At 39.3% G+C, this 15,973-nt stretch overlaps 2 protein-coding genes across 13 annotated transcripts in view; both read left to right on the top strand.

Annotated features, from left to right (window-relative positions):
• The first annotated feature begins 212 nt into the window (after positions 1-212).
• Positions 213-15,228, top strand: LOC134075267 (mucin-2-like). Its single transcript, XM_062530839.1, has 20 exons — positions 213-308; positions 526-666; positions 1,499-1,786; positions 2,408-2,530; positions 3,118-3,231; positions 4,587-4,694; positions 5,711-5,853; positions 5,954-6,018; positions 6,119-6,276; positions 6,493-6,633; positions 8,122-8,409; positions 8,860-9,153; positions 9,576-9,857; positions 11,464-11,571; positions 12,439-12,581; positions 12,682-12,746; positions 12,847-13,004; positions 13,222-13,362; positions 14,189-14,476; positions 14,942-15,228. The coding sequence occupies exons 3-20, from the start codon at positions 1,582-1,584 to the stop codon at positions 15,226-15,228; spliced, it is 3,111 nt and encodes a 1,036-aa protein (XP_062386823.1). The 5' UTR covers positions 213-308; positions 526-666; positions 1,499-1,581.
• LOC134062069 (mucin-2-like) overlaps positions 15,151-15,973 on the top strand; it is a 33,536-nt gene continuing 32,713 nt past the window's right edge. For all 12 annotated transcript variants that reach the window (XM_062518002.1, XM_062517976.1, XM_062518044.1 and 9 more), the window contains exon 1: positions 15,151-15,223. The gene's annotated coding sequence lies outside the window, so the exon portion shown is untranslated. The remainder of the gene's footprint in view (positions 15,224-15,973) is intronic.

Below are 15,973 nucleotides of genomic sequence, written 5' to 3'. Positions count from 1 at the left end.
AGAAGACATATTTTTACTCAACATAGGCTCTTGATCTTTTTTCTCTTATTGAGATCAGTAGAAACACTCTCCGAAAAAGCAATGAAGACAAAAGAAAATCCATCAGGGACCAAACAGCAGACCTCACAAGTTTGAAAAATAATTTTGGATCTCATATTCAGAGCACCCTAACACCTTGTGGGAATATACAAAGATTTAGACTGTTCCTGAAACTGGAAATGTGACTGACACTCTGGAAGCAGCCGTTTCCTCCAACAGTTCAGACTTTTCAGACCTGGGTGTCAATGCAAGCAGTATAAAAGCAGATCGTAAGGATTTTCTGTGAAGGCTATTTTTAGGCTATTTTTCTCAAAATTTGAAGTGAAGGTCCACTAGTGTCAATCAAATTTCAAATTCACTTAAATTCAAATTGGATGGGCAATACATATCTTGACATAATTGAAGAATTCCATGAACATTGTGATTATCATGAGGTCATGAGTTTAGCATTTATTTTAGCAATGCATTTTATTTTTTATTTTCCAGGGGTGTTTAAGTCAACGCCAACTGAAGCTCCCCAAACAACAGTAGCAACTTCGACTTCAGCCTCAACCTCACCGCCCGACACAACAGCTGCCACAACAACGCCAACATCAAGCCCAACAAGCCTTGTGACATCTGAAAGTGGTAAATACTGAAACTCATTTTTCAATACAAAATAGAGCATGTATGGTATGTTAATTCAATTGAAATCTACCTGAAAAAATACTCAACATGAAATGATCTTTTAGTACTTTCATATCAGAAAACAATAAGGCCAGTCTACATTTTGACCATAGCGAAAGATAATTGTTTGGAGCATATTATACAGTACTAAGGAAAAACTTATGTCAATTACTAATCCAATTTTTGGTATGGTGCGTCACAGTAAATCCTGTTTTTGTACTAGTGCAATGGCCATTATGTAGTATTCCTCTAGAAAACCTGCGTAAGAAAAACATAAGGAGTTCATAGAAAAAGAGATATTTATCATGATGCAGCATTACGAAAGCATGTGAGACATACTGTAGGTGCAGTCAATATTGACTGAACCAAAAGCTTTTCAAACTCTTGCCATATATTTTGTTCCAATGAGGGTTTGTATGAAAAACACATTTGCAGGTATCACAACTACCCTACCAACCAGCTAGCAGGCAGCTCAATAGCCCCACCAACACCATAACTCCACGTGTAATTCCTTGAAAGTGCATTTCTAGTTTATAATGTATTCTCAATTCAAATATATGCAATTTGTACAGCCATATTCTACTTAACTCTAGTGGCCAGAATGAAATATTCCCATATAAGTTTAAACTCAGGCATTACCAAAGGCAGATCCATCTCAAATGGAATTCTAATATTTTACTGTGGTAGCTTACTAGAGCAAATGGGTGTTTCTCCTTCCGAAAATGTACAGTATACATTCCTCAAGTGCATGAAAATGTCCCAACAGCAGCAGTGACAACACTATTTACCATAGGCTCCACCTCAACACCAGCACAATCATCAACATCAGTACCCATCACATCATCACCTCAAACATCTCCTTCAACATCACAGCCTATGACACTATCTCCATCCTCACCATCAGTAACCATCACAACACAGGCGTCATCATCAGTCTCTATCTCTGCCTCCTCTACACCAGTAGCTACAACTCCAACATCTGCTTCAGAAGCGACCACATCCCCTGTACCATCAACACCCCAAATCACATCAACATCAATTACAACACAAACAAATTATACTACACTCACTTTCACAAATGGTTAGTCATCCCATAATTATTTTTATTTCATAATTTTCAGTGATATACACCTGTGGTGCATACGTTAGCACTGTGCATAACCTGGAATCTATAGAACAATATCCATAATGTGTAGTTTTTATTTTCAAAACTATGACCAAGGTTGGCATAGTTTTATTTCTCACTTCAACAGTAGGTTCTCACTCATAAGGCACTCTCATTATGCAATTTGTACAGCCACATTCTTCTTAACTCTAGTGACCAGACTGAAATATATCCATATAAAGTTAAACACAGGCATTCTAAACAGGTGATTCTTCATAGATGGAACAAACTTTATAGAAAGTTAGCTCACTAGAACAACAGGGTGCTTCTCTTTCTGAATATGTATAAATGTCTTAAGTGCAACACTTTTAACATCAACATTACAAAGCATCCCAACGCCAGCACTAACATCAGTCTCTACCATAGACTCCACCTCAACACTAGCACAATCATCAACATCAGTACCCATCACAACATCACCTCAAACATCTCCTTCAACATCACAGTCTATGACACTATCTCCATCCTCACCATCAATAACAACCACAACACAGGCTTCATCATCAGTCTCTATCTCTGCTTCTTCTACACATGCAGCTACATCTCCAACATCAGCTTCAGAATCCACCACATCCCCCGCACCATCACCATCAACACCAGAAGTCACATCAACATCATTTACGCCACAAACAAGTGCCATAACACTCACATCAGCAACAGGTAAGTCAACCTATCAGTACATCCTTTTCAAAACAGTTGCCTCTATCAATTATACCTGTTCTGCAGAAATTAGCACAGTAATCATAACTTGGAATTCTTAGAAGCCTATTGTAGAGTTTTTCAAAAGTATGTCCTCGTTTGAGATAAATTCATTTATCATGTAATTTGTCAGTGAAAATGGGACTGCTTTTCAAGGATCTGCAATTTAACTAGTCAGATTGTAGTGAACAGAATCAATTGGTACCATGAAAGGAGCACAAGCATTGGAACTGATTCTGCACAAAATAAGTGCACCATTTATGGTTGGCAACTTCTTAAAACATTGATTGTAATGCACACACTTGCCAAGTGATCTTGAGCATCAAGCTCAATTTAATCCAGAACCCCAACACCAGATTTAACATCAGTCTCTACCATAGGCTCTGCCCCAACACCATCACAATCATCAACATCAGAGCCAATCACAACATCACCTCAAAAATCTCTTTCGACATCACAGTCTATGTCACTATCTCCTTCCTCATCATCAGTAACCACAACACAGACGTCATCATCAGTCTCTATCTCTGCTTCTTCTACACCAGTAGCTACATCTCCGACATCAGCTTCAGAATCCACCACATCCCCCGTACCATCAACAACAGAAGTCACATCAACATCTATGCCACAAACAAGTGGGATGACACCCACATCCACAACTAGTAAGTCATCCTATAAATATATTATTTTTTCAGATTAGCTGCTTCTATCACTTATATCTAAAATGAGCATTGTAATCATTACTTGGAATCCTTAGAAGAATTTGACTTTGCCTAATGTACAGGTTTTTTTCCAGAATTAGACTCTATAATCTTCGTGATTTATAACATTTGACGTTATTATGAAATGCACAATATATCGGAGGCTGATATATTATTGGCCGATTCAAAAATTCAAATGTTATTATTGTTCCAATAAAGAAGAACTTTTTAGACTTTTTTTAAAGCCCTAATTTCCTAACTACGTCTGGCTACATGCTTTTTGACCTTGAGCTTGAGCTCATAGTCTATAACACTATCTCCATCCTCACCATCAGTAAACATCACAATACATGCTTCATCAGTGTCTATCTCTGCTTCCTCTACACCAGCAGCATCAGTCTCTACCTTTGCTTCCTCTACACCAGCAGCATCAGTCTCTTTCCCTGCTTCCTCAAAACCAGCAGCATCAGTCTCTATCTCTGCTTCCTCAACACCAGCAGAATCAGTCTCTATCTCTGCTTCCTCAACACCAGCAGAATCAGTCTCTATCTCTGCTTCCTCAACACCAGCAGAATCAGTCTCTACCTCTGCTTCCTCAACACCAGCAGCTACACCAGCTACATCAGACTCTATCTCTGCTTCCTCTAAACCAGCAGCATCAGTCTCTACCTCTGCTTCCTCTAAACCAGCAGCATCAGTCTCTATCTCTGCCTCCTCTACACCAGCAGCATCAGTCTCTACCTCTGCTTCCTCTACACCAGCAGCATCAGTTTCTACCTCTGCTTCCTCTACACCAGCAGCATCAGTTTCTATATCTGCTTCCTCAACACCAGCAGATATACCAGCAGCATCAGTTTCTATCTCTGCTTCCTCAACACCAGCAGATACACCAGCAACATCAGTCTCTATCTCTGCTTCCTCAACACCAGCAGCTACACCAGCAGCATCAGTCTCTATCTTTGCGTCCTCTACACCAGCAGCATCAGTCTCTACCTCTGTTTCCTTAACACCAACAACATCAGTCTCTATCTCTGCTTCCTCTAAACCAACATCAGTCTCTACCTCTTCTTCCTCAACACCCGCAGCATCAGTCTCTTTCTCTGCATCCTCTGCACGAGCAGCATCAGTCTCTATCTCTGCTTCCTCAACACCAGCAGCTACACCAGCAGCATCAGTCTCTACGTCTGCTTCCTCAACACCAGCAACATCAGTCTCGATCTCTGCGTCCTCTACAGTGTCTCCATACTCACCATCAATAACAACCACAACACAGGCTTTATCATCAGTCTCTATCTCTGCTTCTTCTACACCTGCAGCTAAATCTCCAACATCAGCTTCAGAATCCACCACATCCCCTGCACCATCACCATCAACACCAGAAGTCACATCAACATCAAGTGCCATAACACTCACATCCACAACAGGTAACACTTATACACAAAATTACTGTATGCTAATGACAAGGTGTATGAATAGGTTAAAACAGGAATAGGACTGGTTAAAACCACATTTAAAACGTCACTATAGAATCAATCATTTGGTTTGATAAATAGACTCTGGTTCAGCAGTCTGATCGCTATGGGGAAAAAGCTGTTTAGTATAATTATCTTCAAAGCTTAAGCTTAATTTTATCCAGAACTCCAACCCCAGATGTAACAACAGTTTCTGCCATCACCAACACCAGCATAATCACCAATATCAGAACCAATCACAACATCACATCAAACATCTTCTTCAACATCACAGCCTATCATCACAACACAGGCTTCATCATTTGTCTCTTTCTCTGCTACCTCTATAACCACATCAATCACATACAGTGCAGTACTCTGTACAAATATCAAATATCACATCAAAAGAAGTTATACCACAAACAAATACTACAATACTCACAGTCATTCTATATGTATTTCTATTTCTCATATATTTACTTACTTATTATTGATGCCTTGTTATTGATGACATACACCTGTTATGTGTAATTGAGCACTGTAAACATAACTTAGCATCCTTAGTAGAATTTCCCTTAACCTTTAAAAGGGTGGGTTTTGAACATTCTAACGCAAAATTCCATTCCGCAACAATTCAACGTTCTAAAATTCTATGTAGAATTCAATGAACCCAGACATTCTTTAGAATGTTAATTTTCCAACATTCCAAACACACCGGTGTGACGGTACACTCTTAAGGACCTTGTTGCAACCACATCCCCTGTACCAAAACCCAATATCACATCAACATCAGTTATGCCACACACAAATGCTAAAATACTCACATTTACAAATGGTTAGTCAAAAAACGTGTAAACATTATTAACTGTGCCAAAACATGTTACAGTTCAAATGATTACGTGTACTCTAAAACTTCATCATCAAGTATCTTACTAGAATTTCAGCGTATTTCTCCTTCTCTATACCTACAATCTTGTCAACAATTGCAGTTCGCCAAACAACAACTACTCCAGCACCCATTCCAGAACCTGAGGTCAAACTGGAATTCAAACTGGAGAAGCAATTCACACAAGAACTGCAAAATGCCTCTTCACCAGCATTTCAAGAGCTGGCTACTCAAGTGACCTCAGCGGTACTATGATCACTTCTAAAAATAGCTTTTTAATGTCTGCTATATCTTCTGTAAAACTCACAATAAACCTGCATGAAATTGTATTTTTTCCACATTTCAGCTTGATAAAGTGTATACTGAAAAGTTTGGATCTAGTTTCAATCGTACAGAAATCCTAGGCTTCAGGTACAGTGAAACAGAAGAATTATCACTCAATACATAATATAACGTATTTGTTGTTAAACTACTGCGTCTTTACATGAAAAAAAACCGTTCTTCTTTTCAGACAAGGATCTGTCGTTGTGGATTCTGTACTGATCTTTAACGATGTAGACTCTGTTCCTGAAACTGGAAATGTGACTGACACTCTGGAAGCAGCCGTTTCCTCCAACAGTTCAGACTTTTCAGACCTGGGTGTCAATGCAAGCAGTATAAAAGCAGATCGTAAGGATTTTCTGTGAAGGCTATTTTTAGGCTATTTTTCTCAAAATTTGAAGTGAAGGTCCACTAGTGTCAATCAAATTTCAAAGTCACTTAAATTCAAATTGGATGGGCAATACATATCTTGACATAATTGAAGAATTCCATGAACATTGTGATTATCATGAGGTCATGAGTTTAGCATTTATTTTAGCAATACATTTTATTTTTATTTTCCAGGGGTGTTTAAGTCAACGCCAACTGAAGCTCCCCAAACAACAGTAGCAACTTCAACTTCAGCCTCAACCTCACCGCCCGACACAACAGCTGCCACAACAACGCCAACATCAAGCCCAACAAGCCTTGTGACATCTGAAAGTGGTAAATACTGAAACTCATTTTTCAATACAAAATAGAGCATGTATGGTATGTTAATTCAATTGAAATCTACCTGAAAAAATACTCAACATGAAATGATCTTTTAGTACTTTCATATCAGAAAACAATAAGGCCAGTCTACATTTTGACCATAGCGAAAGATAATTGTTTGGAGCATATTATACAGTACTAAGGAAAAACGTATGTCAATTACTAATCAAATTTTTGGTATGGTGCGTCACAGTAAATCCTGTTTTTGTACTAGTGCAATGGCCATTATGTAGTATTCCTCTAGAAAACCTGCGTAAGAAAAACATAAGGAGTTCATAGAAAAAGAGATATTTATCATGATGCAGCATTACGAAAGCATGTGAGACATACTGTAGGTGCAGTCAATATTGACTGAACCAAAAGCTTTTCAAACTCTTGCCATATATTTTGTTCCAATGAGAGTTTGTATGAAAAACACATTTGCAGGTATCACAACTACCCTACCAACCAGCTAGCAGGCAGCTCAATAGCCCCACCAACACCATAACTCCACGTGTAATTCCTTGAAAGTGCATTTCTAGTTTATAATGTATTCTCAATTCAAATATATGCAATTTGTACAGCCATATTCTACTTAACTCTAGTGGCCAGAATGAAATATGTACGGGATAATGGACGACACGCCGCGCGGTTATTCAAAGTTAATGCACGTTCTAGACGGTGATACGGCCCGACGCGAAGCGGAGGGACGTTCCGTCTAGAAAAGTGCATTAACTTTGAATAACCGCACGGCGTGAAGTCCATTATCCCGCTTATTCCACTGTTGCCACTTGCGTTGTGTTAGTTTCCGGTGCTAATTTAAATGTTTTAATCGCTAGAACTGTTTTGTTTGTAGAACTACTTTTCCCAGACACATTTCAACTAATTTCTCAAACTGCGGTTACTAGTTCTAAATGGATGGTTGCTATGGCCAAAAGCCAGTCGTTAGTTCTAATCTCCCGTTGTCAAGCTGGCATATCCCAAGATTCTGATGAACGTTAACTTTGAAAGATTGCTATTTTTCTTAGCCTACTGCCACCTAACTAGCTAAATGACACCGCTGTCATATGCTAAACGTTACTATGATCTGAACGTCTGTATTTTACAGCTTCTATGAAACGTAACAGTGCATTTAAACTTCACAACGAGTTTGGCGAATTAATATTCAAGTGTGATACGGTCAAAAACAATGGAACTACTTCATAGCCGTGCGTATATCTAAAGTTAATGCACACCCTTATAGAACGCAGGACAATGGGGAACTCAACCGAGCAGTGGAATAATCCCATATAAGTTTAAACTCAGGCATTACCAAAGGCAGATCCATCTCAAATGGAATTCTAATATTTTACTGTGGTAGCTTACTAGAGCAAATGGGTGTTTCTCCTTCCGAAAATGTATACATTCCTCAAGTGCATGAAAATGTCCCAACAGCAGCAGTGACAACACTATTTACCATAGGCTCCACCTCAACACCAGCACAATCATCAACATCAGTACCCATCACATCATCACCTCAAACATCTCCTTCAACATCACAGCCTATGACACTATCTCCATCCTCACCATCAGTAACCATCACAACACAGGCGTCATCATCAGTCTCTATCTCTGCCTCCTCTACACCAGTAGCTACAACTCCAACATCTGCTTCAGAAGCAACCGCATCCCCTGTACCATCAACACCCCAAATCACATCAACATCAATTACAACACAAACAAATTCTACTACACTCACTTTCACAAATGGTCAGTCATCCCATAATTATTTTTATTTCATAATTTTCAGTGATATACACCTGTGGTGCATACGTTAGCACTGTGCATAACCTGGAATCTATAGAACAATATCCATAATGTGTAGTTTTTATTTTCAAAACTATGACCAAGGTTGGCATAGTTTTATTTCTCACTTCAACAGTAGGTTCTCACTCATAAGGCACTCTCATTATGCAATTTGTACAGCCACATTCTTCTTAACTCTAGTGACCAGACTGAAATATTTCCATATAAAGTTAAACACAGGCATTCTAAACAGCTGATTCTTCATAGATGGAACAAACTTTATAGAAAGTTAGCTCACTAGAACAACAGGGTGCTTCTCTTTCTGAATATGTATAAATGTCTTAAGTGCAACACTTTTAACATCAACATTACAAAGCATCCCAACACCAGCACTAACATCAGTCTCTACCATAGACTCCACCTCAACACCAGCACAATCATCAACATCAGTACCCATCACAACATCACCTCAAACATCTCCTTCAACATCACAGTCTATGACACTATCTCCATCCTCACCATCAATAACAACCACAACACAGGCTTCATCATCAGTCTCTATCTCTGCTTCTTCTACACATGCAGCTACATCTCCAACATCAGCTTCAGAATCCACCACATCCCCCGCACCATCACCATCAACACCAGAAGTCACATCAACATCATTTACGCCACAAACAAGTGCCATAACACTCACATCCACAACAGGTAAGTCAACCTATCAGTACATCCTTCTTTTCAAAACAGTTGCCTCTGTCAATTATACCTGTTCTGCAGAAATTAGCACAGTAATCATAACTTGGAATTCTTAGAAGCCTATTGTAGAGTTTTTCAAAAGTATGTCCTCGTTTGAGATAAATTCATTTATCATGTAATTTGTCAGTAAAAATGGGAATGCTTTTCAAGGATCTGCAATTTAACTAGTCAGATTGTAGTGAACAGAATCAATTGGTACCATGAAAGGAGCACAAGCATTGGAACTGATTCTGCACAAAATAAGTGCACCATTTATGGTTGCCAACTTCTTAAAACATTGATTGTAATGCACACACTTGCCAAGTGATCTTGAGCATCAAGCTCAATTTAATCCAGAACCCCAACACCAGATTTAACATCAGTCTCTACCATAGGCTCTGCCCCAACACCATCACAATCATCAACATCAGAGCCAATCACAACATCACCTCAAAAATCTCTTTCGACATCACAGTCTATGTCACTATCTCCTTCCTCATCATCAGTAACCACAACACAGACGTCATCATCAGTCTCTATCTCTGCTTCTTCTACACCAGTAGCTACATCTCCGACATCAGCTTCAGAATCCACCACATCCCCCGTACCATCAACAACAGAAGTCACATCAACATCTATGCCACAAACAAGTGGGATGACACCCACATCCACAACTAGTAAGTCATCCTATAAATATATTATTTTTTCAGATTAGCTGCTTCTATCACTTATATCTATTCTGCAGAAATGAGCATTGTAATCATTACTTGGAATCCTTAGAAGAATTTGACTTTGCCTAATGTACAGGTTTTCTTCTAGAATTAGACCCTATAATCTTCGTGACTTATAACATTTGACGTTATTATGAAATGCACAATATATCGGAGGCTGATATATTATTGGCCGATTCAAAAATTCAAATGTTATTATTGTTCCAATAAAGAAGAACTTTTTAGACTTTTTTTAAAGCCCTAATTTCCTAACTACGTCTGGCTACATGCTTTTTGAGCTTGAGCTTGAGCTCATAGTCTATAACACTATCTCCATCCTCACCATCAGTAACCATCACAATACATGCTTCATCAGTGTCTATCTCTGCTTCCTCTACACCAGCAGCATCAATCTCTACCTTTGCTTCCTCTACACCAGCAGCATCAGTCTCTTTCCCTGCTTCCTCAAAACCAGCAGCATCAGTCTCTATCTCTGCTTCCTCAACACCAGCAGAATCAGTCTCTATCTCTGCTTCCTCAACACCAGCAGAATCAGTCTCTATCTCTGCTTCCTCAACACCAGCAGCTACACCAGCAGCATCAGTCTCTATCTCTGCTTCCTCTACACCAGCAGCTACACCAGCTATATCAGTCTCTATCTCTGCTTCCTCTAAACCAGCAGCATCAGTCTCTACCTCTGCTTCCTCAACACCAGCAGAATCAGTCTCTATCTCTGCTTCCTCAACACCATCAGCATCAGTCTCTACCTCTGCTTCCTCTACACCAGCAGCTACACCAGCTACATCAGTCTCTATCTCTGCTTCCTCTAAACCAGCAGAATCAGTCTCTATCTCTGCTTCCTCAACACCAGCAGAATCAGTCTCTATCTCTGCTTCCTCAACACCAGCAGCTACACCAGCAGCATCAGTCTCTATCTCTGCTTCCTCAACACCAGCAGCTACACCAGCTACATCAGTCTCTATCTCTGCTTCCTCTAAACCAGCAGCATCAGTCTCTACCTCTGCTTCCTCTAAACCAGCAGCATCAGTCTCTATCTCTGCTTCCTCTACACCATCAGCATCAGTCTCTACCTCTGCTTCCTCTACACCAGCAGCATCAGTTTCTATATCTGCTTCCTCAATACCAGCAGATACACCAACAACATTAGTCTCTATCTCTGCGTCCTCTACACCAGCAGCATCAGTCTCTACCTCTGTTTCTTTAACACCAACAGCATCAGTCTCTATCTCTGCTTCCTCTACACCAGCAGCATCAGTCTCTACCTCTGTTTCCTTAACACCAACAACATCAGTTTCTACCTCTGCTTCCTCAACACCCGCAGCATCAGTCTCTTTCTCTGCATCCTCTGCACGAGCAGCATCAGTCTCTATCTCTGCTTCCTCAACACCAGCAGCTACACCAGCAGCATCAGTCTCTACGTCTGCTTCCTCAACACCAGCAACATCAGTCTCGATCTCTGCGTCCTCTACAGTGTCTCCATACTCACCATCAATAACAACCACAACACAGGCTTTATCATCAGTCTCTATCTCTGCTTCTTCTACACCTGCAGCTAAATCTCCAACATCAGCTTCAGAATCCACCACATCCCCTGCACCATCACCATCAACACCAGAAGTCACATCAACATCAAGTGCCATAACACTCACATCCACAACAGGTAACACTTATACACAAAATTACTGTATGCTAATGACAAGGTGTTTGAATAGGTTAAAACAGGAATAGGACTGGTTAAAACCGCATTTAAAACGTCACTATAGAATCAATCATTTGGTTTGATAAATAGACTCAATTCAATTGAATTCACACTCTCTGGTTCAGCAGTCTGATCGCTATGGGGAAAAAGCTGTTTAGTATAATTATCTTCAAAGCTTAAGCTTAATTTTATCCAGAACTCCAACCCCAGATGTAACAACAGTTTTTGCCATAGCCAACACCAGCATAATCACCAACATCAGAACCAATCACAACATCACATCAAACATCTTCTTCAACATCACAGCCTATCATCACAACACAGGCTTCATCATTTGTCTCTTTCTCTGCTACCTCTATAACCACATCAATCACATACAGTGCAGTACTCTGTACAAATATCAAATATCACATCAAAAGAAGTTATACCACAAACAAATACTACAATACTCACAGTCATTCTATATGTATTTCTATTTCTCATATATTTACTTACTTATCATTGATGACATACACCTGTTATGTGTAATTGAGCACTGTAAACATAACTTAGCATCCTTAGTAGAATTTCCCTTAATGACCTTGTTGCAACCACATCCCCTGTACCAAAACCCAATATCACATCAACATCAGTTATGCCACAAACAAATGCTAAAATACTCACATTTACAAATGGTTAGTCAAAAAACGTGCAATCATTATTAATTGTGCCAAAACATGTTACAGTTCAAATGATTACGTGTACTCTAAAACTTCATCATCAAGCATCTTACTAGAATTTCAGCGTATTTCTCCTTCTCTATACCTACAATCTTGTCAACAATTGCAGTTCGCCAAACAACAACTACTCCAGCACCCATTCCAGAACCTGAGGTCAAACTGGAATTCAAACTGGAGAAGCAATTCACACAAGAACTGCAAAATGCCTCTTCACCAGCATTTCAAGAGCTGGCTACTCAAGTGACCTCAGCGGTACTATGATCACTTCTAAAAATAGCTTTTTAATGTCTGCTATATCTTCTGTAAAACTCACAATAAACCTGCATGAAATTGTATTTTTTCCACATTTCAGCTTGATAAAGTGTATACTGAAAAGTTTGGATCTAGTTTCAATCGTACAGAAATCCTAGGCTTCAGGTACAGTGAAACAGAAGAATTATCACTCAATACATAATATAACGTATTTGTTGTTAAACTACTGCGTCTTTACATGAAAAAAAACCTTTCTTCTTTTCAGACAAGGATCTGTCGTTGTGGATTCTGTACTGATCTTTAACGATGTAGACTCTGTTCCTGAAACTGGAAATGTGACTGACACTCTGGAAGCAGCCGTTTCCTCCAACAGTTCAGACTTTTCAGACCTGGGTGTCAATGCAAGCAGTATAAAAGCAGATCGTAAGGATTTTCTGTGAAGGCTATTTTTAGGCTATTTTTCTCAAAATTTGAAGTGAAGGTCCACTAGTGTCAATCAAATTTCAAATTCACTTAAATTCAAATTGGATGGGCAATACATATCTTGACATAATTGAAGAATTCCATGAACATTGTGATTATCATGAGGTCATGAGTTTAGCATTTATTTTAGCAATGCATTTTATTTTTTATTTTCCAGGGGTGTTTAAGTCAACGCCAACTGAAGCTCCCCAAACAACAGTAGCAACTTCGACTTCAGCCTCAACCTCACCGCCCGACACAACAGCTGCCACAACAACGCCAACATCAAGCCCAACAAGCCTTGTGACATCTGAAAGTGGTAAATACTGAAACTCATTTTTCAATACACAATAGAGCATGTATGGTATGTTAATTCAATTGAAATCTACCTGAAAAATACTCAACATGAAATGATCTTTTAGTACTTTCATATCAGAAAACAATAACGCCAGTCTACATTTTGACCATAGCGAAAGATAATTGTTTGGAGCATATTATACAGTACTAAGGAAAAACTTATGTCAAGTACTAATCCAATTTTTGGTATGGTTCATCACAGTAAATCCTGTTTTCGTACTAGTGCAATGGCCATTACGTAGTATTCCTTTAGAAAACCTGTGTAAGAAAAACATAAGGAGTTCATAGAAAAAGAGATATTTATCATGATGCAGCATTACGAAAGCATGTGAGACATACTGTAGGTGTAGTCAATATTGACTGAACCAAAAGCTTTTCAAACTCTTGCCATATATTTTGTTCCAATGAGGGTTTGTATGAAAAACACATTTGCAGGTATCACAACTACCCTACCAACCAGCTAGCAGCCAGCTCAATAGCCCCACCAACACCATAACTCCACGTGTAATTCCTTGAAAGTGCATTTCTAGTTTATAATGTATTCTCAATTCAAATATATGCAATTTGTACAGTCATATTCTACTTAACTCTAGTGGCCAGAATGAAATATTCCCATATAAGTTTAAACTCAGGCATTGCCAAAGGCAGATCCATCTCAAATGGAATTCTAATATTTTACTGTGGTAGCTTACTAGAGCAAACGGGTGTTTCTCCTTCCGAAAATATATATATTCCTCAAGTGCATGAAAGTGTCCCAACAGCAGCAGTGACAACACTATTTACCATAGGCTCCACCTCAACACCAGCACAATCATCAACATCAGTACCCATCACATCATCACCTCAAACATCTCCTTCAACATCACAGCCTATGACACTATCTCCATCCTCACCATCAGTAACCATCACAACACAGGCGTCATCATCAGTCTCTATCTCTGCCTCCTCTACACCAGTAGCTACAACTCCAACATCTGCTTCAGAAGCAACCACATCCCCTGTACCATCAACACCCCAAATCACATCAACATCAATTACAACACAAACAAATGCTACTACACTCACTTTCACAAATGGTTAGTCATCCCATAATTATTTTTATTTCATAATTTTCACTGATAAACACCTGTGGTGCATACGTTGCATACGTTGTACTGTGCATAACCTGGAATCTATACAGTATAACAATATCCATAATGTGTAGTTTTTATTTTCAAAACTATGACCAAGGTTGGCATAGTTTTATTTCTCACTTCAACAGTAGGTTCTCACTCATAAGGCACTCTCATTATGCAATTTGTACAGACACATTCTTTTTAACTCTGGTGACCAGACTGAAATATTTCCATATTTAGTTCAACACAGGCATTCTAAACAGCTTATTCTTCATAGATGGAACTCAAACTTTTTAGAAAGTTAGCTCACTAGAACAACAGCGTGCTTCTCTTACTGAATATGTATAAATGTCTTAAGTGCAACATTTTTAACATCAACATTACAAAGCATCCCAACACCAGCACTAACAACAGTCTCTACCATAGACTCCACCTCAACACCAGCACAATCATCAACATCAGTACCCATCACAACATCACCTCAAACATCTCCTTCAACATCACAGTCTATGACACTATCTCCATCCTCACCATCATTAACCATCACAACACAGGCGTCATCATCAGTCTCTATCTCTGCCTCCTCTACACCAGTAGCTACAACATCTGCCTCAGAGGCAACAACATCCCCTGTACCATCAACACCAACTGTCACATCAACATCAGTTACACCACAAACAAATGCCACAACACTTACATCCACAACTGGTTAGTCATTCCATTTCTATTCATTAGCCTAGCAGATCGTCTCTTTGCAACTCATTTTCGTTGTCTATAGATGTCCTGAACCAGGTCAGGCTGGACTATTGTCCCAGTGTCATTTATCAACTAATTTTGACAGTAAAATAGACGTCCAGATCATAGCCTGGACGGGCCGACGAGATATCATCTTGTCTTGGACATCCGTAGACGTTGCTTGCTCAGTGGGTTAACTTAGAACAATGTATGCTTAACATTCATAAAACTATAAATACTTTCTTCATAATATTGAAGTAAGAAAATTCAATTTAAGCAGACAAAGCCAGTTTCAGAGATTGCAAAACATGGTAAGACATTTATTAGCTAACAACAGTTCAAGACTATACGGCCGGAGACCCAGTGTCAGCACACCACTTAGGGCGATTGCCTCCTGATTCTCCTGGGCTGTGTATTCTCTCTACATTTAAAGGCCTTGCTCTCCTCTCGATTGAATCAAGAGGAAAGGCCTCATCAACAATGATCGGCCACACGGTCGCAAGGCAGTTGCATCATCAACAAATGATTAAAAGGTCACATGGATCGTTGGTTGACAAGTTTTGGCGTGATCAGAAGCTGATGTTCATGTTTAAAGTAAATTATAAAATATTTCTACTACAATATATTGAGGAATGGGTGAAGCAACATTCATGCACTATGCTATCAGGGACGGCTCTTGGGTAGGCCCACCTAAGCATTGTGTCTTGGCCACCAAAAGTCAAG

The sequence above is a fragment of the Sardina pilchardus genome, chromosome 2 (assembly GCF_963854185.1).
Source record: "Sardina pilchardus chromosome 2, fSarPil1.1, whole genome shotgun sequence".
NCBI classification, from domain to species: Eukaryota; Metazoa; Chordata; class Actinopteri; order Clupeiformes; family Clupeidae; genus Sardina; species Sardina pilchardus.
Note: the sequence above shows the minus strand (reverse complement) of the source record. Positions and strands in the feature narration are given on the sequence as shown.

Excerpts from the sequence above, each read along its gene's own strand:
- LOC134075267 (XM_062530839.1), top strand. The coding sequence starts at position 1,582 with ATGACACTATCTCCATCCTCACCATCAGTAACCATCACAACACAGGCG. Across the intron at positions 13,005-13,221 it reads AAGCAGTATAAAAGCAGATC|GGGTGTTTAAGTCAACGCCA; the intron begins GTAAGGATTTTC and ends TTTATTTTCCAG. Across the intron at positions 13,363-14,188 it reads CCTTGTGACATCTGAAAGTG|GCTCCACCTCAACACCAGCA; the intron begins GTAAATACTGAA and ends TATTTACCATAG.